Here is a 26769-nt window from a genome sequence, read left to right as displayed (position 1 = left end):
GACCCGGCTCCTCGGGATAAGGCCGTAGGTTCTGCGGATGTTAGAGAAGGTTCGTTCGTCCCGACGGGGGTGCCCGCCCTTCGACTTGAACCCCGACAACCCTACAGCAGGCTCTGGCAGACCAGCATAAGCCCTCCAAAGGCCACCTAGCTCGGCACGGGCGCAGTGGACCCAGGACGGAGGCCCCCGTTCCGACGGTGATGCCAGTCGACAGGCGTAAGTCCGTGAAGGGTCCGGCTCCATCCGCCCAGCGGAGAGAGTCGCCCCTTCGGTCTGGCAGTCGAGTCCTGACCTCCAAGGCCACCTAGCTCGGCACGTGCGCTGTGGACCCAGGACAGAGGCCCCTGTTCCGACAGGCATAAGCCCGCGAAGGTTCCGACTTCTTCCGCCCAGCGAAGAGAGTCGCCTCTTCGGACTGGCAGCCTTGTCCCGGCCTCCGGTCCTTCGATGGCCAGCCCTGAACGGAAGAACCAACCAGCCAGCACGGGGAAGCCCGTGGCTCCATGGACATCCGCAGGAGCTCCATCCTTCCAGCGGAGGTAGCCGCTGGATCGACCCGGCAGCATGGCTTCCATACCCGGTACCACGACTGCTCCATGCAGGATTCGTGGTCAACCGCTGGTAGGCCAGGGTACTCACATCCCACGGTTTTCCCGGGAGGGGGTAGACCCGTGATCCAAGCATTGGAGGTGGCCACTGACACACCCATGATGGCTCCCTCCGCTTCCGGCGGCTCCATTTGTGATAGAGCCAGCTATGCGGTAGGGAGGGTTCCCCAACGGAGGACTCGGCCTATAGAAGGGTTATTAGACTTATCAGGAGGCACCATAAGATTGAGGAACCTGCAGTTACTGACGAAGACTACTGGAGGTCCAGCCTTTTACGAATAATGCAGACGCCTACCCAACCTAAGACCTCTCTAGTGCTTCCTCTAGCCCGAGATCTGGTTCTAGGGCAAGAATATGTGGACAAAGTGGTGGCTAGTAATGCCGAGGCCCCCAAAACTCAGAGTTCCTCAAAATTGCTCCAGGGCCTCAAGACCCAGGGCAAGGTATATGTGCCAGAGGGGCGTCGTCCAGGCCCCTGTAAATTGGAACCTTCCCTTGACATCCTGAGTCAGAGCGTCTCAGAGGATAGAGCCTCTTCGGGCCCAGTTCGACCCCGCGGACCCTGACCAGCAGAACCTCCTGAGGGAACTTATTACCTCCGGGGGCAAAACCTTAAAGTTCTTGACGTACCAGTCGCTCGCCTTGTCAGCGAATTGGGTACTCCGCAAGGGAGACACCATCCTGGCTAAGGTGTCCCGGAAGGTCCAAGACAGGGAAGCGCGGGCCATGAGGAGCCTGCCCTTATGGGGTGACTCCTTGTTTCCCATAAAAAGAATTAGAGACCATTATGGAAAAGGTCTCGAAGCGGAAAGATTTGAACACCCCCAGACCTACGCCTTCTAGGAGACCGCCCTACAAGAGGTCCGTCTCAGACAGTGCCGCGACGGCCCAGGCCTCTCCCAGCACGATGAGGAGAGAGGCTCCCTCTTCCTCCTGGTCCTCAGCGCCTCAGCCCCCCCCCATAGGGGGGCTCCAGCATCCTCAAACTCCTTTAGAACAGGTTATTCTGCTTCTAGGAGAGGCCGTTCAGGCCGCCCTTCCAGAAGGAGATAGAGTGAGAGGCCCCCTATCCCCGCCCAAGCCTCGGGTTGGGGGATGCCTCAGACTACATTGGGTAGCATGGAAGGCTCACGGAGAGGAGCCTTGAACAGTGTCCGTACTGAAGGAGGGCTACAGACGGCCGTTCTTAGCAGAACCACCCCCTCTAATCCCGGCCAGCCGGGCGGAAGGGCTGGCTCCCAAAGACCCGTTGAAGAAAACCGCCCTTCAAGAGGAAGTGTCCTCCATGTTGGAGAAGGGCGTCATGGAAGAAATTCTTCTCCCAGGCCCGGGTTTCTACAGTCGCCTGTTCCTGGTAGAAAAAGCGACGGGGGTGGAGGCCGGTTATAGATCTGTCGGCTCTCAACAAGTTCATCAAAAAGACAGACGTCAAAATGGACACTCCGAAGTCTGTCCTACTGTCCTTGAGGGAGAAAGATTACATGATGCCCATAGACCTCAAGGACGACTACTGTACTTCCAAATTCCGGTCTAAAGTTTCTCCGGGTGAAATGGGGGTCCCAGATCCTGCAATTCAAGACCTTTTGCTTCGGATGGCAACAGCGCCCCAGGTGTTCACGAGGGTCTTCACGACTGTCTCAGCGTGGGCTCACGAATGGGGCATTCACCTCATCCGATACCTGGACGACTGGTTGCTTCTTTCCTCCTCGAAGGACCTCTTGGAGGAACAAGGGATGAAACTCCTCCAGTTTTGCAAGGATCTGGGCATCGTGATCAAACCAGGAAAAATCAAACCTATCCCCTTCCACCAGAATGACCTACTTGGGAATGACGTTAGTTACCATTCTGGGAAAAGCCTTCCCTTCGGGAGACAGAATAAACAACCTCATGGAAATCATTCGGCCGTTCCTATCGGGGCGCCCCAGGAGAGCAAAAGACTGGCAAAGACTGATAGGGCACCTGGTGTCGTTGGAGAAACTAGTTCCCCAGGGGAGGGTAAGGCTCAGAGCCGTGCAATGGAACCTGAAGAACCTCTGGTGCCAGCTGGACTCGCAACAAGTCCTAATCCCAGTTCTACCAAACACGAGGCCCTCCCTGGAATGGTGGCATTGCCGGTCGAACTCGCTCAAGGGGATGCCCTTCGCGAGCGACCCCCCCGAGTTGCTACTGTTCACAGACGCCTCCAACCAAGGATGGGGAGCCCATCTCCTCGACGAAACAGCGCGAGGGACTTGGTTGGACGGAGAAAAGGAACTCCACATCAATGTCCTGGAGTTGAAAGCAGTCCAGAAGGCTTGCCTACACTTCGCAGATCTTGTAAAGGGAAACACCGTGGCGTTGATGTGCGACAACGCCACGGTAGTAGCATACATAAAGAAGCAAGGAGGTTTGAAGTCGAAGGAGTTGTGCGATCTCACCATAAAAATTCTAGATTGGGCGGAAGAGAACCAAGTGGTGTTGTTAGCAAGGTTCATTCCCGGGAAGAAAAACGTGCTGGCTGACGGTCTCAGCAGAGTGGGCCAAATAGTAGGGACAGAATGGTCCCTCCTCCCGGAAGTAGCCAAGCTCATCATCCAACGTTGGGGTTCCCCGGTGATGGACCTCTTTGCAACCAAACTCAACGCCCAACTCCCCGTATATTGTTCTCCTGTACCAGACCCGAAGGCAGCCTTAGAAGACGCCTTTCAGCACAAGTGGGACTATCTAGACGTGTACGCTTTTCCCCCCTTCACGTTGATAAGGCAGGTACTCAACAGAGTAAGGACAGCCCGAAACCTAAAAATTACTTTGGTAGCCGGAGAGAGAGTGGTTCGCGGACCTAAAAGACCTGGCGAGTCAACCCCCGTGGCCTCTGCCCGACAGGTCAGGCCTTCTGCATCAACCTCATTTTCTCAGGCTCCACGGCAACCCACTCTCCCTACGTCTTCACGCCGGGAGACTATCGAGCGACTCCTAAAGAAAGAAGGATATTCTTCATCCACTGCTAAGAGAATGTCGCTATACCTGAGAAAGTCAAAGAATAGGTGAGATTCCGGGCCTGTCGTACGAGATCTCACACTCGAAGGGTTGGCGAGATCCTACTTTCAGATTCTTACCCTCCTTCGTAGCCAAGACTCGGAATCCAGTTGTTTGAGACCCCAAAATGAAATTGTTCCCAGTACCAGCTATCCCTCGCTCGGACAACCCGAGGGACTTGCAGTTTAGCAGTATTTAGAAAAGACAGCTAGACTTTATCCCGAGATCAAGTCTGTTCTTTTTCCTCGGGACTGTGAAGGACCCAGTCTCCAGGAACACTTTCTTCTTCTGGATAAGGCAAGTGATCGTCAGGCCCTACAGTAGTACAGGGGTCCCCTTTCCAAGAAAGCCCAGACCCCACAGCATTAAGAGTCTAAATGCTTTTTTGACATTTGAGAAGAACATGGCAGTGGGGCAAAGACTGCGGCCAGGTACTTGGTCTAACCAGTCGACCTTTACGGCTCACTGCTTAAAGGACTACTCGAGAAAGTCCCTGGGCAGTTTCTCGCGCGGTCCCGTCATTTCCGCGCTCCAAATGGTTTAAGGGCGTAGCCCCAGTGGTAACTGCGGGTAGCGAGTCCAAGAGACACAGGTTCCTTCCTGAGCCCTTGTTCTTCCTTCCCCTATTTCCTTACCGGAAATGGCTCGGGTAGCCCCCTGAAACTACCATGGGATACACTATCATTGGAAGGACATGTCTCCTAGGATTCTTGCAGAAGTGAGTTATATAGACACTAAGATGGTTTTTTTGCGTAGTTTTCCCTTGTTCTCGTGTTTTCTTTGAGGTCAACAGAACCTAATCTCCTACCTAGGTTCCTCTTCTATTCTCGTCACGGTCTCTAGGTCCTGAAGGACACTCCCACCTCCTAAGGTTTAAGTCTCCTAAGAAAGTAGTTCGAGGTAAGTATTCGTGTTGAAACAAATCAAAAATTTTAAGTAATTTTTATTTTTCCTAACATACTTACCTCGAACTACTTTCGGGTAATGGCCCTCCCATCCTACCCCGAGTGCCTTGCTGGACTTCATTGATACCTAAGCTATCAAGAATTTACTGGAGATCGAGACCTGAGCAAGCATGCTCTCTGACCTGGGGGATAGCCTCAGGGCATGTTTCACCCACCTGAGGTTACCCCTCATAGAAAACGGGACTAGGGGTCAACTACACAAAACTCTGGTCGGTTGGGAGGAGATCCCAGATACTCCTAAGAAAGTAGTTCGAGGTAAGTATGTTAGGAAAAATAAAAATTACTTAAAATTTTTGATGTTCGTCAGAAATCGCCTGCTCGTCAGCGATCGTCTTACCAACAGCGTTCACCTCAGCAACCACACGCGTTGCTTAGGCCTTCACCGTCTCTGGAATCTCTCATCCGTCACTTAACGAACCAACATTCGGCCGTAACTCGGAGCGTTCCCAAACCATCGCGTCGCTTCTCTTCGGAACGCGTTCGCCCACTTGTTCATGATCTCTCATCGGTCATCTTTCACGCTTGGCTACAATTGAGGCACCTACTCGAGGATCATCAACACACCAACCTGCCTCTCGTGCAATGGCAATGATCAATCCGCATTACAGTGAACCCTCGTTTATCGCGGTAGATAGGTTCCAGTCGCGGCCGCGATAGGTGAAAATCCGCGAAGTAGTGACACCATATTTACCTATTTATTCAACATGTATATTCAGACTTTTAAAACCTTCCCTTGTACGTAGTACTGTTAACAAACTACCCTTTAATGTACAGAACACTTAATGCATGTACTACAGTACCCTAAACTAAAACAGGCACAAATATTAAAGCTGATTTTATATCATGCATTTCCTAAACATGCTAAAAAGCACGATAAAAAATGGCAACCAATGTTTTGTTTACATTTATCTCTGATCATAATGTAGAAACAAACTGGAGGTAGAGCTTTGCTTATTACCCAGACATATTTCCCATACTTTTCCCTTAGAACTACATCACATCTTCCTACTTTAGATATATATATATATATATATATATATATATATATATATATATATATATATATATATATATATATATATATATATATATATATATATATATATATATATATATATATATATGTATGTATATATATATATATATATATATATATATATATATATATATATATATATATATATATATATATATATATATATATATGTATGTATGTATGTATGTATGTATGTATGTATGTATGTATGTATGTATGTATGTATGTATGTATATATATATATGGGTTATGGAAAAAATCCGCGAAGTGGTGAATCCGCGATGGTCGAACCGCGAAGTAGCGAGGGTTCAGTGTACTGTATAGTAGTATCGCTCGTCAACGTGGGGACACTCTTCCTCTGATTGATCATCGAGTCATCGGTCTTCGCATTAGCAATCACCATTGCGTCTTGAGCAGGAGGTTTCCCGACGCTCTCCAACACGCTCTCCGATGCTAAGAAGGTAGGGTGGTCAACGATCGTTCACCGTCGTACCAGGAAGGCTTTGGAGACCTTCCTTCTCTCTGGTACCTGCATCATTGACTTTCTGGCCCACCAGATAGTGACCCTGTGGGCTAACACCAGTCTGAAACGTCCACCGATTCATGAATCGTCTCCTCGAGAGTTGTTGATTCACTGCCCTGCCTCTCGCTCGGCGGTAGCGATCGATCCCGCATTGTTCGCGGTATGGCTTGTCAACTCTTATTAGCATCAGCGTCGCTTTTATACGTTGTCAACGTTGTTTTGGAGAGCTAACACCAGTCTGAAACGTCCACCGATTCATGAATCATCTCCTCGAGAGTTGTTGATTCACTGCCCTGCCTCTCGCTCGGCGGTAGCGATCGATCCCGCGTTTTTCGCGGTATGGCTTGTCAACTCTTATTAGCATCAGCGTCGCTTTTATACGTTGTCAACGTTGTTGTTTTGGAGAGCTCGTCTGTTGCCCTGCCAGCTGCTCCTGCGACTGCATCTTCTTCTCCATCTTCTGCCGCCGAGGTCTGTGCTCCTTCCCCTGACGAACATCCTTTGGGGGGAGAGAAAAGTCTGAGGCACGTCTCTCCGACGAGTGTTTCGCTTTCCAGTAAAGGGTCTTACATAGAGTCTCCACTTCGTAGGCCTGCTGTTAATCAGCTTGCCGATCCCACGCTTGTACATCGTCGGTCGGCGGAAAGAGTCCTTTCACCTCTTCTGCTCCTCAGTTTTCTTCTTCAGAAGAAACTGTCTATCTTGTCTCCTTTGGTTACCGACCTTCATTTCCGTCTCTGATCTCATCACAACATTCTCCGTCACACCAGGCTTGTTCCCGAAGGGATGCAGTGGCCGAGAGATTTCACCGGCAGGTCCCTAACGCTGAGATCGCTAGGCTCCAAAACTCCTCCATGGAGGAATTCTTCCTCTTCGAGCCAAGGGACGTCGAGTAGACTGCGTAGAGGTGGAGGAAGACCAACACGGATTCCCTCCTTCTTAGGGCCCTAACAGCTCGGCCCTACAGACCTCCAGCCCCTCCAAAGACCAGTCTTACAAAACCATCAACTATTAAAACGGTGTCTTAGAAGCGCTCTCCTGTCAAGGATGGGAAAGGCAAGTCCAATCGTGGAGGAAAACATCAGAGAGGTGGCGGTAAAAACGCAAACATTAGGAGAGGTCATCTCCCTGCTTGTCCACCAGTAAGGGGATGCCTACAAAGCTGCTGGACCAGGTGGATGCAGCTCGGGGCCGAACTTTGGGCGATCTCCGTGATTTGTCAAAGGTTATCGCGTCCTGTTCATTTCATCCAGTGCTTGTGAGCTTCTTTGCGATGGGCAGGCTCTTCGGGCAGAAGTCCAGACCATGTTGGAGAAGAGCTCTCTTCTGGAGGTCCTTGACGGTTCCCCAGGCTTCTTCAGTCGACTCTTTTCTTGTGAAAAAGGCATCTGGAGGCTGGAGACTATTCCGTAATCTCTCAGCTCTGAACAAGTTTGTCGAACAGACTTCGTTCAGTATTAAGACGGCAGACATGGTCAGTCTAGCTATAAGACCACAAAACTTCGTGCGTACACATTTGTCTAAGAGTCCACAAGAAGGACCTTGGAATCCTTCTTACTGTCGGGTACCCAGACACTTGAGTTCTTGTCACACCACGCTGTCAACTTATGGGTGAACGCCATACTCAAGAGAAGGGACACCGTCATAAGGAGGTTCCACAGGCAGGTACAGAAATTGGAAGTAAAGTGCTTACGGAAATCCACTCTCGAGGGTTTTTCTCTCTTTGTGCCGGAAGAGGTAGAAAGGGTGGCTGAAATGTGGAGAAAATCATCTATTGATTCTCACCTCCACAGGGCCATGACATCCCAGTCCTATGGAAGACCATCTTAGCCTATCAAGAATCAGCACGCTACCTCTAACCCCTCGACTTCTAGGTCCTCAGGCTAACACAGTGTATCTAAGCGTCCCTTTCAGTCCAAAAAGTAGAAAGGGAACAAAACCTCCAGAGGTAAGAAAGGAGGTAGAGGGAGGGGCTGAGGTGGTTGCTCCCGCTAGGGAAGTCAACCCACATCACCAACCACCTGTGGAAGGATGCCTGCAGCACCTTTGGCAGAGATGGCAGCATCACGGAGCAGATCCCTCGATGATCGAAGTGATCGGTGCAGGGTATCGCGTCCCATTCATTCTATCTCTCCCTCCTCTTACTCGGGATCCAATTCAGTTATGCTTCTATGCGAAGGGATTCATAATGTTGTCCCTCCAAGCCGAAGTTTAGGCAGTGCTGCAGAAGGGCACTTTCCAAATAGTTGTTGACGGGTCTCTTGGTTTTTAGTCTACTCTTTCTTGTGAAAAAGGCATATCCAACAGACTTCGTTCAGTATGGAGACGGCAGACACGGGCATCCAGGTGGCTCAACCAAGGGAGTTCATGTGCACACTGGATCTCAAGGACGCATACCTCCAGATCCCAATCCATCCGTCTTTCAGGAAGTATCTCGGATTCATACACGAGAACAAAAGATACCAGATCAAGGTTCTCTGTTTTGATTAAGCTACAGCACCTCAGGTCTTCACCAGTGTGTTCTCCCTAGTGTCATCTTGGGCTCACAAGAACGGCATTTGTCTCCTCAGGTATCTCGACGATTTGCTGGTTTTAGCAGACTAGGAGATTACCCTTCTTCATCACTGAGACATGCCTCTGGAGTTTTGTCAGGATCTGGGGATCGTGATAAATCTTGAGAAGTCATCCCTGCTTCCTTCTCAGAGACTGATATATCTCGGTATGACCATAGACGCCGTCAATCAGAAAGTCTTTCCATCAGATGACAGAGTACACAGGCTGAGAGAAGTGGCAACACCCTTTCTCAGATGGTAAGATCTACTGGCTTGCATATGGTTATGTCTACTAGGTCATCTAACCTCTCTGATCCATCTAATTACAAATGGCCACCTCGGGATCAGATCCCTGCAATGGCAGCTGAAGTCTGTGTGGAACCAACACTCAGACTTCTCGGACTGTCTGGTGCCTATCACTCGGGAACAAGTGACGGATCTTCTTTGGCGGGTAGCAGATGAAAACCTTTGCAAAGGGCAAGATATTCTTGTCCCTCCTCCAAACTTAATATTCTATACAAATGCATCAAACGATGGATGGGGGTCCCATTTGCTGCATCACATGGTCTCCGGCCTATGGTTAGAGTCCGAGAGGTACCACCACATAAATCTCTTGGAGATGAAAGCAGTGTTTCTAGTTCTCCATCAGTTCCTGGCAGGCCACTCTGTGGTGTTGATGAGCGACATCATCATGGTAGGGACTTACATAAACAAACAAAGCAGTATCTTTTTGCAGCCCCTATGCCATCTTGCAGTAGAAATTCTAAGATGGTCAGAAGAATATTCAGTGTCCCTCTCAGCTTGGTTCATTCCGGACAAGAGGAATGTGCTCACAGACAATCTGAGCAGAGCGACTCAGATAGTGGTCTTCGATTGGTCTTTGAATCCTCTTATAGCCAACAAAGTCCTGACTTTGTGGGGTTTCCCAACTGTGGACCTGTTCACAACATCCCTGAACTTCAGGGTCCTGCTGTACTGTTCACCAGTCCCAGACCCTCAGGCTCTATGGCAGGATGCATTTCAAGAAAAGTGGGACAACATCATCGGGTACGCATTTCCCGTTCTGTCTGATGAGAAGGTTGCTCAACAAGACCAGAGCATCCCAAAATCTAATGGTGGCCCTTGTAGCTCTGCTATGGCATCACGCAGAATGGTTCCCGGACCATCTGCAACTTCTAGTAGATCTCCCGAGAGAGCTTCCTCCACAACCAAATTTACGTAAACTACCACACACAAACATCTTTTTCGAGACTGCCCAGTCTCTTCATCTTCACACCTGGAGACTATCCAGCATCTCTTCTCTCAGAGAGGCTTCGCAATAAGTTGCTAAGAGGATGTCTTGCTACTTGTGAAAGTCCTCTGCCTCACTGTATCAGGCCAAGTGGACAGTCTTCTGTAGTTGGTGTTGTGGAAGGAATATGTCTCCATTCGATGCCACTATTCGTGATAGCGGAGTTCCATGTATACCTTCTGGAGGAAAAACTCCTTTCAGTCTTGGCGGTGAAAGGTTATCGCGCAGCCGTAGGTCTTGCCTTTAAGCTGAAAGAAGTAGATATTTCCTTTTCATTGAAGCTTTCTTTACTCATACGCAGTTATGAAATTACTTGCCCTCGGTCAGAGATCAGACCTCCTCCTTGGAACTTGGTTCACGTTTTGAGATCCCTAAAAGGAACTCCTTATGAACCATTACGCCATGCAACTGATCAAAATCTCACTTTGAAGATGGCTTTCCTGCTTGCTTTGGCTTCTGCAAAGAGAGTAAGTGAACTTCATGGTGTCTCTTATGATATCGCCCATTCAAGGAGATGGGGGGAAGTGACACTCGGCTCTGGACCCTAGATTCGGGCCCTTTCAGATTGCGAGTCTACGTTCTGTAACCAATGACCCAGATCAATTATTACTATGCCCAGTGAGAAGTTTGAGATATTATCTTAAACTCACTGCATCAACATGGCCCCGACTAACATTTCTTTTTGTTAGTTCAAGAAGGGTTAAGAGGAGGATCACTAAGAACGCTATTTCGGCTTGGATTCGAAACGTCATCGATAATGCTCTGTATCCCGATCCTCCTCTGGCTCGAAGACCAAGAACCCATGGTGTCAGGAGCATCAGTACATTCATGGCATTTAAGCGCAACTTTTCCTTGTTGCAGGTATTACAAGCGGGCTTGTGGAAGCGTCAAGCAACCTTCACCGCTCACTATTTACAAGACGGGACCCATAGGAAGCTCGATACATTTACTATCAGTCCTGTGGTAGCTGCTCAACTAGTGGTTTAAGAGTACCTCGGGCTCCTTGTAGGACAAGTAGTAGATGGTTGAGGGCATTGGTTACCCAGGTTAAGTCTGGGATAAATGAAAGTATGTCTGGCATTTTCCTTTCTTTATCTTCCCTCCCTTGGGGTACAGCACCATGGGTCGTTATGCAAGCTGGCTTTAACCTCTACAGGTGAGAATCACTACCCTTGTGCAGCCTAGTATAGTCATAAATTTAATATACTCGTACACGTCCCCATTGCTTCCCACGAGGTAAGCAATGGAAAATGTCTTTGGTTAAATCCTATTTATATAACTCGGAATAATCTAACCCAAACATTCATATGCTATCTCTCACAACAAATTGAGTTGCTCAGGCCACTATCATACTTACTTTGTATTGATAAGCGAGGTGGCAAGGTTTCCCTCGACTACAGTCAAATACTGAACTAGGTAAACCCGGGTCAATGTCCATGCCAGAAATTGGACTTCCACCCTCCTAAGAGTGAGTCATCCACATAAATTACATAAGGTTTGTTAGTATGGAAACAAATGAAAAATTTGGAGATAATTTGTATTTTTCCTTAATACGAACCTGTTGTTATTTATATAAATTGGCCTGCCATCACATGTCCCCCTAGAAGTCCTGCCTGCAATAAGAAAGTGATGTAGTTCACCGCTGTGTGAGTAGATATAGGTGGCTGGGTACCCCCCATCCACCCCCTGGCTACCCACCTATTGGTTAAGCAAGGTTGTCGCCTCGCACTTTTCAGTCTAATGGCCACCTTCCAGCTTTGCCGAAAGATAATCCACATAAATAACTCAAGGTTTATATTAGTTAGGGAAAAATACAAATTACCTCCCAATTTGTAATTTTTCCTTTGTCAAAACCCCTTTGGGTTAGGCTGTTATGTTGTTTTTAAGGACTAATACCACAGCATAAAAAGAGGTACAGTAGACTTTTGCATCACAAGGGTTAAGTTACTTATAACCAAGTGATTGCCCAATTATTCTTTCATATGTAAAAGGAAACGACTAATAAGTCAGCCTCTCACCTCATAAGAGAAAATCCCTGAAGGAGAAGGTAGAAAGGTATATGACCATCATGGTGTATCTGCTGATGGACCAACTTGAGGATCCCTCTCTTCTACCTGATTTCCCCTTGTAGGTTCCATGAGGAAGCTGATCGCCACACATGCAGCTTGTATTTGTTTCAGGTAGTGTCTTATAAACATCCTATACCCAGATTAGCTTGCAAATCCTGAAATTTCTCATTGATAAAGAATGCCATTGAACTAGAAATTTGTTTCACATCTTTAGTTATAGGGATGGAGAGAGGATTACCCGTTTTGGTGAGGTAGGTCTTGAGAACACGAATATGCACTTTATTACTGATGGACTTGTTGTCTGGGTATATTTGAAGAGACTACAGTTAGGCATAATTCTCTCGTCTTTCCCCAGAATAGCCAGTCATCCAAATAGGTAGTGACCTGAACTCTGTGCAGTTAAAGGAATTTGGTTACTGATTTTACTAATTTTTTAACACCTTTTTAGGTATATTGAGGCTGAATGGTATTACTCTAAAGCTGATTTAACTATTCCCAAGGCAAATCTGTTGGTAAGACCAAGGGTGAGGAGTGTTAGCCAGGATATGTTTTTTGGGATCTATAGTTTATTAGTTGATAGAATTTTGTAGCAGTCATCTTAAAATCATTGCTCCTGATGCCTATGTTGAGATGAGAAAGGAGGATCACCCTTAGGAAATTTAGAAATTTGCATAGCCCTATTGCATATCTGTATGGCTCTTTTCTATCATTTTGCATACTATTGAGTACAGTTCCAAGAGGATGATAAGTTTTCTTTGGGGGAGGAGATCTCTATGCTCATACGAAGATTTGAGCAGACTCTGCCCTCCAATTGAAGTGAGAACTCTACCCTGGAACGTTGTCAAAGTGTTACCTTCCATGAAGGGGGCACCCTGCAAACCGTTGAGGTTATCCTCAGATAAGGATCTATACATTAAAACTGTTTTCCTGCTTGCTTTAGCTTCGGCTAAACGAGGCAGTGAACTTCATGGTCTCTCGTTTGATATCTCCCTTTTAAGGGGATGTAGGCAGATCTCGTTCTCCTCCTTCCCTGAGCCGAAACACAAAATACTTTGATCCTTGATTCCAAGTTTCACAAGTCTAAGAGAGGTAACCAATGGTCCTGATCAGTTACTATTGTGTTCTGTGAGAGCGCTGAGGCACTATCTCAAGCATACATGTTCTTTTAGATCTCACCTTCAACATCTCTTCAGCACAGGGAGGACAAAAAAGAAAACAAAGAACACTTTTGTTCCGGCTAAGAGAGGTCATCTAGCACGCACTCCCTCGGCATCCTCCCCTTCTTCAGGAAGAACATGAGTAAGGGCACATGATGTCTGAAGTGTAAGCACTTTCTTGGCATACAGAAAGAATCTCAGTGATGCGGGTATTACGGTTTACAAGCAGGTGTATGGAAATGACAAAATGATATTTATCGTCCATTATCTGCAGGATGTGACCCACAGGTCCTTAGATAGTTTTTCTTCAGGGCCTGTTGTAACTGCTTAGCAGGTGGTATAGCTACCTTGGCTCATCTCACAGAACCATTAACACTTGATCAAAGGCCAAGGTTGTTATATCCCAATTGTACTTGGTGGAATACTGAAGAGATAATACCGTTGTCCTTAAACCTTCTTTATTTCCTTTTGCCGAAGTTACAGTAATCCTGTTAATACAATATCTATATACAGACTCTTGATATAAGTATTTACATAACCAGAGGTAAATGTTAACTGCTAACATATTTATAAAACTGGTCTATTTTAAACAAGCACTTTGTTACATTACTAATAACAGCCAGTTATACTCTCTTGTTCTATTATAAATAAATATATATGTAAGGTATATCATATCTCCGGGGGGCCTTTTTTTTTTTTTTTTTTTTTTTTTTTGTATCAGATAACATAGGTATGTACATGTATTTACATTTTATCCAAAATCTTAATAGTGCTCTTAACAGAAAAAAACTTTTTCCTCGATATACAAACTTACTAAAGAATATTATATATTAATATTCAAAAGCAAAGTCTGGTATTCAAACAGGCATAACATAAGATACTTCACAAAGACATGCTATGACATTATTACATAATTTTGTACTGCACCAGACATCGGGCAAAACCAATTCTGAATAGCTAATGCAGGTATGATCTAAGCAGTAAAAGTGTTACTACTACTTTCCCTGCTTTTCAGTCTTGTTAATTAACATGATCTCTCCATCTTTGTATTTCACAAGATTATCCTCGTTACTTGCAAACTTAAATTTATTTTCCTGCATTATCATTTCAAGATCTTCATTCCATTTGCATTCTTTTGTTAGAACATCTGCAATCATGTCTTTATTTCCATCCAGCCAACTGTAAGACTCAATACAGCCCTCAGTCAACATGTCTTTCATCTCCTGTATGCTGTTCCTGAGAAGCCTTTCCTCAACCTGCTTGGTACTCCCAGCAGATTCTAGCAGGGGTATTGAATCTGTGAACAATTTGATTGGAATTTTGTTTCCATACTGACCAAATAATAACTGTTCAATCTGACTCGCTAAAAACTGACTGTTATCAATAATCTTAGTCATACTTCTGGTTTCAGCCGCCTTTGCAGAATGACATACCTTCTGGATAGTCTTTGACTTCCAGTAAATAGGGACCACACGTCCATTTCTCTTACTTCCTAGTAAAATCAGATTGCCACTTATGCTTCTCTCATGTGTATTAAAGGAAGCATCTGTAAATCCATATATCTTCAAATATTCTTTTTTGTCAACTCTTGTAAATTCTACTTTATTTGGCCTCTCATTTATCTTATCAATCACAAAATTTACCTTTTTAAGATCTTTCAATGTAGCACTACTATTTTTCTTGGACATCTGCAATGCTGTGATAGAAAGTTCAGGTCTTGTATTGGCTGCTAACCAGCTAAACTTTCCTACATACTTGCGAAATACTTTCAGTTCCTGACTAGTCAAAGGTTCACCAGCTTTTCCTTTCCTGATATCTTCCACTTTCTCAAGACTCCTCGCATAATCATCCATTGAGATTGTTATTCCAGTTTCTGTTTTGTTGATATCTATCCCTGTGAACCGAAATTTATTCTTTTCTATCTTTGAAACCTGTAATTTTTCTTTACACAAGTCTGTTACTTTCTTTACAAATTTTTTTGTACCAGCTATCGAAAAGTCATCTACATGAGTAAGTATCATACCAATCAGATTTCCTTCACTCTGCTGATAGTAGAATGCCTCATCTCCACTCACAGTCTTCAGACCTTCTTCCTTAAAAATCTGCTGAATTTTCAGCCAAAATTTTCTACTGGCATTATCCAATCCATATAATGGTTTTCTGAGTTTCCAAATAATGTTTTCTTTTTTTCAAATCCTTTGGAGGTTCTACAAATACATTCCTGTTAAGTATGTTTGACTGCAAAAATGCTGCTTTGATGTCAATAGACTGAAGCTCAAAATTCTCATTTGCAGCCAAGGACAAGAAGACTTCCATGCTTTCACGTATAGCTGTTGGTGAATCAGCTTGGGGTTTTTCTTTTTCATGAAATCCCTTGGCGACAATTCTCCCTTTGTAATCAGTTTTTTGTCCGTCATGCTTCTCCTTTTTCGTGATCACCCATCTGCTGCCTATCTTTTCTTGCCCTACATCTTCCACCTCTTCAAAAGTGTCAAAATGTAACAAATTTTCATATTCTTTCTTCTTTGCTTCTAACACTTCTGGCATCTTGTGATATTTAACAGGTAATTCCACTACGTAACTTGTTATTTCCTCACAAAAACACTGTTTTTTCTGAAGTCAACCAGAATGCTCCAATGAAATCCTTCTCAGTCTCTTCTTTATCATCTTGAGATCTTGTCTTCATTCTTAGATTACTGGCTGGAGGATCCACTGATATTTTCTCTTCTCCTGCCATTTTAGGAGTAGAGTCCACTGCTTTTGCTTCGTTGCTTACTTCTCTTGAAATTTCCGTAGGAATATTTCTTTGAGAGCAAAGTTGTACTTTACAACTGGCTACTTTCTTTAAATCGCCATTTGCCCAGATGTAAACATCTCTTCCTCTGTGTGTGAAAACCTTTACTGGACCACACCAGGCTTTTTTCATTTTATCTTGGTAAAATACCATATCCCCCTCTTTGTAAATTATGTTATTAAATTTATTGTTTTGCTGTTGTGAAGCCCTTTTCAGCTTTGAAGAATATTCAGCTTCCCTGAATTGCTTGGTGATCGTGTGATGTCTCTCGATCATTAACTTCACATTCTCACTGTCAAACATTGACTCAGTGGCGACATTTCCTGTAGAAATTCCAGGTATTGTTACAGCCTTTCCTGTCACCAATTGCATAGGGTTATATCCTAAAATACTGGTGTTTGTATTATGAGTCCAAGCAGCCATCTCTACAGCTTTCTTTAAAGCAATTTTCTTATCTGCCTCTCGAATTTTCTTCACTGTCATATCTGCAGAATAATGGTTACGTTCGTTTATTCCATTGCTCCAGGGTGAGTAATTTGGACCGAATTTTACTTCAAAACCTAGTTTTGAAGCAAACTCGTTAACTTCGTGGTTCTTAAACTCTGGTCCGTTATCTGCCCAGTATCCTTGAAAAGGGAACCCAAACCTCCAGTTCCATGCTGTGTTGATAGAGTCAACCACTGACTCGGCGGTTTTATCCTTCAAAACAGCTCCTTGAATAAATCTGGTGAAGGAACAGATCATCCATAATACATAAGTCTCTTCATATTGTTTTAAGTCCATGGTTACAATCTGATTAAAATCAGAAACTATTGATAATGCAACTTTACGAGTGCCCTGGGATCTCTTGCATTTTTTACATATATTGCAGTTCTCACACACTTCTTTTATTGTTTCTCGCATTTTCTCATTAAGTTTTCCTGCATTCCTATATGCATGAAGTAGTTGATTTTCATTCTTGTGGTTGGTTACTTCATGAATCTTTTTCACCTTCTCATAACTTTCTATATCTACTTCCTTCTTCAAGTAAAATACAGTGGCGTCTGTAGTCCAAAATGCTCTATCCTCATACAGCTGAAGAACCATATGACCTCCTGCAGTATACATACATTCGAACTCACGGGTTGTGTCGTCGTTGATTGTCACTTTATCTCTATGCATACTCAGATCCATTTTCCATTTTTTCATAGTATTTCTACCACACAACAATGGCACATTTTCAGCATCCAGCACGAAAGCTCCAAGCAAAATCCTTCTGAAAGTATCAGATTTTTCAGATTCCTTTATTGTTATTGGTATTTCTATAATTTCCTTACTTTCATATATTCTACTTGGACCAAATCTGAATTTTTGGAAACATCTCCTTTTATGCAAATTTTCTTTCTTAATACCATTCTTCTTCAGATATTTTTCTAGCCAACTTTTTCCAACTAAGCTACTTGGACAACCAGTATCCTAAATCAGAGCTCCTACTTCGGTAACTTCTTTAGCAAACATTACATCGCTGATATCTACATCAATGATCTCTGATACTTCTTCCATACTTACAAAATTCACATTCTTTCCTTTCTTCAACATTTCTTCAATCTTTTCCAAGATTTTTGCTACATTTTCTTCGACCTTAATCACTCTTTCTGTCAAATTTTGCTGCTGTTTCCGATCATTTGTCACAGGCCTACTATTAGAAGATGATCTTCCATTTGAAAATGGCCTACCATTGGAGTATTGTCTAAAACTGGACGACTGCCTCAAAGATGATCCTGGTCTTGATGGTGTCCGCGAGGGAGCTCTCCTATATGTTCCAGACTGAGTCCTCCAAAATCCTGGATTAGAATCTGATATACGAAATCTATGAAAATCAGGCCTTTGCTTAAAATTTTGCCATCTTTGCCATCTACTTCTATTTTCGCCATAGTGAACCGAAGACAAATTCTCAGGTGATCCTGAAAATTTAGTTCTAATATTTCTATTATTTTCGATTTTTAACTTTCTGTATTCGATCTTTAGAAGATTAAAAACTTCATTGTCTTCTCTTGGTCTCCTATCAGTTCCATCATGTGTCTCCATAGCATCCATCAGTCTTCTTTTCTCTTCTGCATTAATATTCCCCCGATTATATGCTTTTTCTACCATCATAACACCGAACAAGTAATACAAATGCACAGTAACTTCCTCTCTCATACAATCACAGATCAAGACTTCAAACTTGTCCCAGTAAGTTTCATTAGTATCCTCTTCCTTTACGGAAAATTCCAAGATTGACTTGAGAACATCAATACACTTCTCAGCTGTAGTTTTTGCATACTTTTGCTTAAGAATTTCCAAAACTGCAGCTACATTTTTGTTTAGAGCTTCAGATGTTTTATCCAATAGCACAGAAACAACATAATCTTTAACATTAGTATTTTTCTTCAGGCTCTCTACTAAATCAGTATACTTCATAAAATCATCATCCTTGTTCGAGGTATTCCACGCTTCTACTTCTTGAAAAAACTTTTCAAAAGTTTGACCAACCCAGATTGGAGGAGGTTTCGCTTTAGTAATCTGTGTTGATCTTTTAGCTTCCAATCCTTTGGCAATTTCTTCACCAATAGTTTTTCCCATTGTAATGATTGCTGTTAAATTATAAGCACCTTCTTTTACCACACTTGTCGAAATATCTTTATGCATAATTTTGATATGCTGTTCCTTTTCCATCCTGTTCATGAAATTCTTTTTACATATATCACATTTAATAGCTGTTTTTCTTGTGTTCATACGTGCCACATTTACAGAAAACATTCCATGTGCAGATAAAATATCTTCTATCCTATCTACTTCATCCTGGGTCCATTTCCTATTTGGGTCACAATCCTTTTCATCGTTTTTGTGACCAATCAAAGGTCCTCCACAATTTTTACAATGATGAAAGACAAAACTACCATCGGTTTTCTGAATATGACCAAATTTTTCATGTTCACAAATCTCTTTGTTCAAGTCCATGCTTTCTCTGTACATAACATCCATTTTAATTTAATTTTTCTTAAACACCAGGGGAATTTTCAGGGTATCCTTCAGCTTAAATTTTCGAAATGTTTAAATTTGAAAAATATTAACTTAATTTATCTTTAGAAAATAATAAGAAAAAAATACACGCATACTAGAGGTCTCGTAAATTTTCTTGGGTGTAAAACTTCTCACTCAGAATGTTCTTTGAAGCGTCAACTTATGTCAACCAGCGTCAACTTTTCAATAGAAGAAGTAATACTGGTAATATAAGTAATACCTCTTGTCTTCTTCCTACATGAGGAACCTTACACTCCGCATATCATCTTAGGGGGAGGTTTTTGGCGGGAAAAGTTAAAGTTCCTTGGTTCTTCTAAACATAGCTGATGGTTGACCCCTCCACCCCCCTTGGTAAGGGTGTTTTACTCCATGTTTTCTGGCATTTTTAGACTTTAAAAAAATTTTCACAAAACTTTCGGAACTTATTAATCACAAGAAAACACTTGTTAATCTCGATGCCCAGGTCCGAGATTCAATGACGTCTCTGCTACCATTTGTTATATCCCAATTGTACTTGGTGGAATACTGAAGAGATAATACCGTTGTCCTTAAACCTTCTTTATTTCCTTTTGCCGAAGTTACAGTAATCCTGTTAATACAATATCTATATACAGACTCTTGATATAAGTATTTACATAACCAGAGGTAAATGTTAACTGCTCTTTGGTAAATGATCAACAACCCAATATACTAACATATTTATAAAACTGGTCTATTTTAAACAAGCACTTTGTTACATTACTAATAACAGCCAGTTATACTCTCTTGTTCTATTATAAATAAATATATATATGTAAGGTATATCAAAGGTTATGTGTGAGTCTGGGATGAAAGTGAAGAATGACTGGCCTTCTCTTTTCCTTCCAAAAGACCTTGCCAGCTGAACTTGATCTTGTTGAATGTAAGCCCCACTCAGCATATGGCTGTTCTGTGCTTGGGTACAGAAGAGTTTTTTCCCCACAGTCCTTACAAGGGGGAGTGGGATGTAACCAGGCAAACCCATAGTCATATATGTGTGCCGTATGATGTGATTCATGCAAACCCGTTACAATGTTTGTACCAGGTCTACGACACAGATTTTCTGCTCAGAACAACTCTTGAAGCCAAGGGGACATGAGGATAGGATACCTTACTCTTTCATTATCCTAGATGCACGAGTTCTAAGTATCCTGGGCTAAGTATTCCAGCCAGTTGGAAATGAGACTTCCTCTCACCTAAGGATTAGTCTCCTCTGCAAACATGCAAAAATTATGATAAAAGATTAAAATACATAAAAATTAAAAACTGTAAGAATTCAAAATTGCATGGCAAAGGGGTAGGTTAGTCACTCTGAACGCCATCCCATGTTTGTTGATATCTGCCCTAGTCACATATCTGATCTCTCAATAAGTGGTATATTCAATGCTAAGCAGTTATTATTCCTTTGTGTAAAGATTGTAAATTATTGTCAATTAAAAAGTTTGATAGAAATTGCAAGAATATGTATTGGTGATACCTCTATTGCTACAAAGACATGGCAGCCAACAACAATGGAAGTGAAAATGATACAGAGTGGAAAAATTACCCTCTCTCCTTCTCCCCTTAAACGCCCGAAACACACTAAAAGGAAACCAAACCGTTCCAGTTGTCTAACGTCAAGCGACCTTTTGAAAAAAGTTGCCAGTCACCATATAATTTCCATTTACTGCTTACATATGCTGAGTGTTGCCAAGTGGTGTTCCTATACTTATTATATGAGTAAATGTAATATTACGAGGCTGACGACTTGAAACACCCACTTAAAGTCATGAACGTAGTATCCCATTGATGGCGGTACCGAGTAGATCATGGTGAATGTATTGTTACATGGGGTGACGCTTAACAGGTTAATCTGACTTATATTTATAAAGATATTTCCTCATTGAATATTTTTTTATTTCTTATAAATATCTCATGTTAGCTGGGTAACATAATTATCAAGAAAATATGTACATAGGCAAGAAGATTGCTTAATAATGCAAGAAAAAACTTGGTTGTGAAAAGAAAATCAAATAAAATGCTTGCAAATTAATAAATTTTCAAAAATATTTTGCATACTTAAGACAAATAGCTGTAGAAATTCTGGATATGGCTGGTGTTTAAACCAATTACTGTAGTACTGTATACGCAGACACTCGTTAGAGTTATGGGGAGTCATGTTGCTGAATAGTTGAAAAAAAAAAAACTTGAAATTGTTGGTCAGTAAATTGTGAGGAATTCGGTAAATAAAATATAGATTACTAATTTGATTATTATCTATATGCAGGAGTTCTTGTTATGGCAGGTGGATTGTGAGATGTCTAACCCTTATGGTGATCTACTAGTAATGTTGGACTATCAAACTTTCTAGCTTCTTAACTGCACTCTTGGAATATATCAATTTAATATGTTGGAAGTTTACTGTATTGGTAATCTTGTTTTTCATCTGTTTCATCATAACAGTAACTTTGGTTCTCACTTCCATTTTTAGTGTTATTAATACTTTTGAGGTTTGCTAATGAAGCTATTCTTAAGCGACTTGTATTTTCTTAAGATCATCTGTCTTTGTTTCTGCATTATACTAATGATGAGGTACCTAATGCAGAAATGCGTTCAAGTTGCAAAGATTTTCATCCCTCTTTTCCTTTATTTTTGCCAAGTGCTACATCTGGTCACATGATCTGTACCCTATCATTTATTTTGACGAGCGTTCTCGACATACCATTGCCTAACTGGTCTGAAGGCCTTAATTTAGTCTCATCACATCGGTTCTTTCTCTCAATATCATGGTCAAACCTAGCTGTGCACTAATGAATTAGTTTACACCTTTTATAAGAGTAAGCAATATTGCCTTAATTATTTATGTGGATGACTGGGCACCTTAAGGATCTTTCTTAGACTACTATACTGTACTTCTTTTCTTTGTTAGACAAGGCTGCTGAATCTGATAGAATTCAAAGGGCATGTATAGTTGTGTGAATAAATTTAGTATTGTGTTAAAAGATATTTGAATTTATATGCTAAAGTATGCTAGTGCTTTATTTTGAAAATTACCTTCATATAGGTGTTAATTCCTTTTTTTTCTCTTATTGTATGCTAACTACACAAAATTTTAATTTACACATGATTATGTTGCAACAATCAAAGGGTCTTTTTATTTCGTTAAGATGCTCAAGATTTTTTATAGTAGTTATGAAATAATTCATGAAAAAATTCTTTTTCCAAATGTTGTGAGTGAAATACCTCAGAACTGTCTTTGCTATTCTTTATAATTGAGTTTGTGTCTTAAAAATCAACATGTATTTTGAAAGAATAGTTTAAAGCCTTATCTGTTTTCTCAGCTCAGCTCCCAAAATTTATGCTGCTCAGCCAACAAAACAAGAAGCATCTAAGCAAGAATCGCCCGCTTCGCCTGGAAACAGCAACACTACAGTTCCGCCAGAAAACATCGTTGAGCCAAAGAAAAAGAAAATGAAAGGGGACCACCCTACATCAGAACAAAACTCTCAGCTTATGACACATGCACAAGAAATGGCAGAGAAGGTAAGGAACTTCTTAGTCACTTATGAATTATTTTTACTTGATTTTAGTTCTGGGCTTTCCTGTTAAAGGGTAGAATAGGGAATCTAATATGACATGAATTACCAAGGAAATATTGTCTCCCTTATTCTATGGCCAGTCTTTCACTGTGCAAATAACAGACTGTGTATTTAGAAATCCACAAATTCAGGTGCTATTTAACCCATCACAGCACCTCCAATGCTGAAATCAGCTGGCAACTATTGACAGTCATCACCGAGAACTAGTCGTCGTCGTCGTCGGCGGCGGCGCCCACTCGTGTCCGAGTATTGGGTTCTGTCGTTAGCCATCAGCCTCCTATCTATGGGGTGGGTGCTTATGTCTGATGTGGCTGTTAAGTCCTAGTCTGTGGTGGAAGAGTCGCGGACAGTGTTCACAAGGGAGGGTAGGTGGTGGGCGGGGCTGTTCTAATCGCTCTCTCCTTCTTCTCCTCCTAGCCTCCTCATTTTGTCTCCTCCTCTCCTCGAAGTCCACGGTGCCATGGTGTACTGTACTCCTCCAGGTTTTCCTGTCCCTGGCTGTTTCTTCCCATGAGGAAGGATCGATGTCAGTTAGAGCCAGGGTGCGCTTTAGTTGATCTTTATAGCGCATTTTCGGGGCTCCTCGTGGTCTGGTGCCCTGGGTCAGTTCTCCGTAGAATATTTTCTTTGGGAGCCTAGATGGATCCATCCTATGCACGTGTCCTATCCAGCGGAGGCGGTGGTGGATGATGGTGGCCTCCACGCTGGTCAGGGAGACACGTTCTAAGACTTCAATGTTGGTGGTGTGGCTCTCCCAGGGGATTTTCAAGATCTGCCTCAGTTTCATTTGTTGGAAGCGTTCAAGGTTTTTAATATCGTTTCTATATAGCGTCCATGTTTTACATGCATACAGGAGCGTGGAGAGGACTACTGCCCTGAACACCATTATTTTGGTGGTCATTGTCAGTGCGTGGTTGTTAAATACGCGGCAGTTGAGTCGACCAAAGGCGGAGTGGGCTGCCCTGATCCTGTTCTCCAAGTCCTTTTTGCTTGTGGGAGCTGATGTTAGGATGCTCCCTAGGTAGGAGAACTGGTCCACCTGTTCTAACGGTTGGTTATTCACTGTGGTATTGAAGTTTAGGAGCATCAGTCCTGGTGGATGTTGGACGAGGGTCTTGGTTTTATCTGTGTTGACTTGCATCCCAAAACGTTCGTAGGCAGAGTTGTATGCATCAGCTAACGACTGCAGGTCCTCTGCCGTCTGACCTGGGGTGGCATTGTCGTCAGCATACTGCAGTTCTCGCACTGCACACAAGGTGGTCTTGGTTCTGGCGCGGAGTCTGGCAAGGTTGAAAGCGCCTCCATCCATGCGGAAACGTAGGTCGACTGAGGGTGTGTCTGGGGGAATCTCGTTGATCATTGCTGCGGTATATAGCGAGAAACACGTTGGGGCCAGAACACAGCCCTGCTTCAGGCTGCCGTTGATGGGGAATGGGTCTGAAAGAGAGTTCTGGTGGCAGACTCTCCCAACCATTCCGTCATGGAGGGCACGCACCAGCTTGACAAAATCGGGTGGGCAGCCATATCTTTTGAGGACAGCCCACATGGCAGGTCGAGGTATTTTGTCGAAGGCCTTTTTCAAATCCCAGAAGATGAACATTATGGGCTGTTGTTGTTCGAGGCTCTTCTCTTGTAGTTGTCGCGCACAGAAGATCATGTCTATGGTCCCGCAGGAAGGTCGAAAGCCGCACTGGGACTCTGGCAGGACGTCTTCTGCGAGAATAAGGAGGCGGTCAAGGAGAATCCGAGCGAAAATCTTACTCGCGATGCTTAGTAGTGATACTGTATTCCCCGGTAGTTGTTACAGTTTTCCCTGTCTCCCTTCTTGAAGATGGTAACGATGTTTGCATCGCGGAAGTCACAGGGGAGGGTCTTGGTCTCCCATATTTTCAGTATAAGGAGCATCAAACGGTTCCTCAAACCGGGGCCACCATGAGTGAGGAGCTCCAACGGGATGTTTTCTGGCCCTGGGGCTTTGCCGGGCTTCATGCGCTGCAGGGCCTTGTTGAAGTCATGGATGGAGGGTGGTAGTGCCATCCAGTGACGGACGGGATGCTGCGGGGTCATTCGCAGGAGATCGTCTGGGGTGTCTGCTTGGTCATTGAGGAGGTTCTCAAAGTGAGACCTCCACCTGGCCAGGATGCCCTCGCTGTCGGTGATGGTCGTGGCCCCATCCGCGTCCTTCAGGCTGCCCACTGATGACCGTGTGGGACCGAATATTTCCTTTGTTGCTGCATAGAAGCTGCGCAGGTCACGTTGGTCAGCGAAACTCTGTATTTCTGCAGCTTTTCTTTGCCACCAGGTGTTCTGGGCTTCACGGATCCCTCTTTGGCAACCAGCTTCAGCCACCTTGTGAGCACATTTGTTAGCTGGTGTTGGTTGGTTTTCCAAAGTCAGGCGTGCTTGTCGTTTGGTTTCAATGAGAAGAGAGATGGTAGCATCATTCTCATCAAACCAATCCTGCCGTTTCTTGGTAGTGTAGCCTAGTGTTTCCTCCGCAGCACGGGCCATGGCGTTTCTGAGTGTGGTCCAGTGGTGCTCAACAGTGGCCTGACCCACGGGGTCTGCGAGGTGTTGTTTGCAGGCCTCCTTGTAGTTCTGTGCCACCTGTGGTTGCGGAGCTTACTACAATCAAAGCGTTGGTGTGGTACGCTGTCAGGTGCCCTTCTGGGTGGTCGTAGGGTCGTCACGGAGAGTCGGGAGATGAGGAGTCTGTGGTCCGTCCAGCAGTCGTCCGCTCCGGGCATGGATCGGGTGATGCGGACGTCTCCTCGGTCTCTGGTTCTGGTCAGGACGTAGTCCAGGGTGTGCCAGTGTTTAGACCGTGGGTGTCTCCATGTGGTCTTTTGTCGTTTTGGTAACTGGAAGATGGTGTTGGTTACCACAAGTTGGTGTTCTGCACACAGACCCAGTAGGAGTTGGCTATTGGCGTTGCAATTTCCAATGCCATGGCGGCTGATGATTCCCCCCCACAGGCGATGGTCTTTGCCTGCTCGGGCATTAAAGTCGCCAAGCACAACGAGCTTGTCATTGCCGGGCACTGCCTGGATGGTGCGGTCGAGCTGGGTGTAGGAGGCAGCTTTGTCATCATCGGTTGAGGTCATAGTCGGGGCTTAGACAGAGATCAGGGTGAGGTGTCTGTCCCGCGTAATGGGGATGCGGATAGTCATCAGGCGCTCACTGATGGCCTTGGGAGCGAGGTTGTGCTGCTGCACTAGCTGGGAACGGATGGCGAAGCCGACACCGTGGATGCGAGGCTCCTCTAGGGCCTTGCCTTTCCAGAAGATGGTGTAGCCTGTTCCAGCTTCCCTGATGTTGCCCTCTTCGGGTAGTCTGGTCTCGCTAAGAGCCGCCACATCAACATTGAAGCGGGCTAGCTCCTTGCAGACGAGGGCTGTACGTCGTTCCGGGCGGTTGGTGTTCGTCACGTCTTGGTGGGTGCGGATGTTCCACGCACCTAAGGTTAATATTTTTTTCTTGTTGTTTCGACCGCATTCGTGGGATGTCCGCCAGCCGCGGTGAGCTGACCAGACGGGTTTTCCGTGTCCGATGTTTACCCCACCTTTTCTAGGGGCCTCCCCATGTGGGGTGGGCTGCGGTATCCTCAATAGGCCAGCCCAGTCACGAGTCCAGCTGCCGAACTCTGGTGTCACGGCACCGTCACCAGAGAGCGACTGAATCTTAAACTCGCCACCTGAGTGCAGTCGTGGGCTAAGGGCTTCCAGCTATCCAGGCCTGCCCCCTTCACCCACGGTGCTGTCGCCTCAGGACTTGGTGGTGGTGATGATGATGATGATGGTGAGAAAGAGATGAAGAAGGGTGGAGGAAACGACAGAATGCCTGTAGCTGGGTATATTGTTTTGGGTGGTCGTGGCTTTGCAACGGCCACGCACACACACTTAGCCCACACCGTTTTCACCGCGGCTAAAGACATGAGACAGGCGGCTTCTCCGATGTTGGTTGCATCGGGCTGCCGGGTTCTTGTTATGTCAAGGCCCGCCTTGTTACCTGCCCGACAGGCATTGCCCTCTTCCGCCGGCGCTGGGAAGCTCCGCCGTTGTGGTATTGTTTGGTTTGATTTTGGAGTTTTCCTTCTCCTAGCCTTTGCCTATCTTAAA

At 44.4% G+C, this 26769-nt stretch overlaps 1 protein-coding gene across 1 annotated transcript in view; it reads left to right on the top strand.

Moving 5' to 3' along the window:
- LOC137645821 (RNA-binding protein 42-like) overlaps positions 1–26769 on the top strand; it is a 136385-nt gene that overhangs the window by 63643 nt on the left and 45973 nt on the right. Inside the window, exon 6 of the mRNA XM_068378793.1 lies at positions 22394–22595. Coding sequence (XP_068234894.1) covers positions 22394–22595 — 202 coding nt within the window. The remainder of the gene's footprint in view (positions 1–22393; positions 22596–26769) is intronic.

This window comes from Palaemon carinicauda, chromosome 8, assembly GCF_036898095.1.
Source record: "Palaemon carinicauda isolate YSFRI2023 chromosome 8, ASM3689809v2, whole genome shotgun sequence".
In the NCBI taxonomy this organism is placed as follows: domain Eukaryota; kingdom Metazoa; phylum Arthropoda; class Malacostraca; order Decapoda; family Palaemonidae; genus Palaemon; species Palaemon carinicauda.
This window is presented reverse-complemented; position numbering and strand designations above follow the sequence as displayed.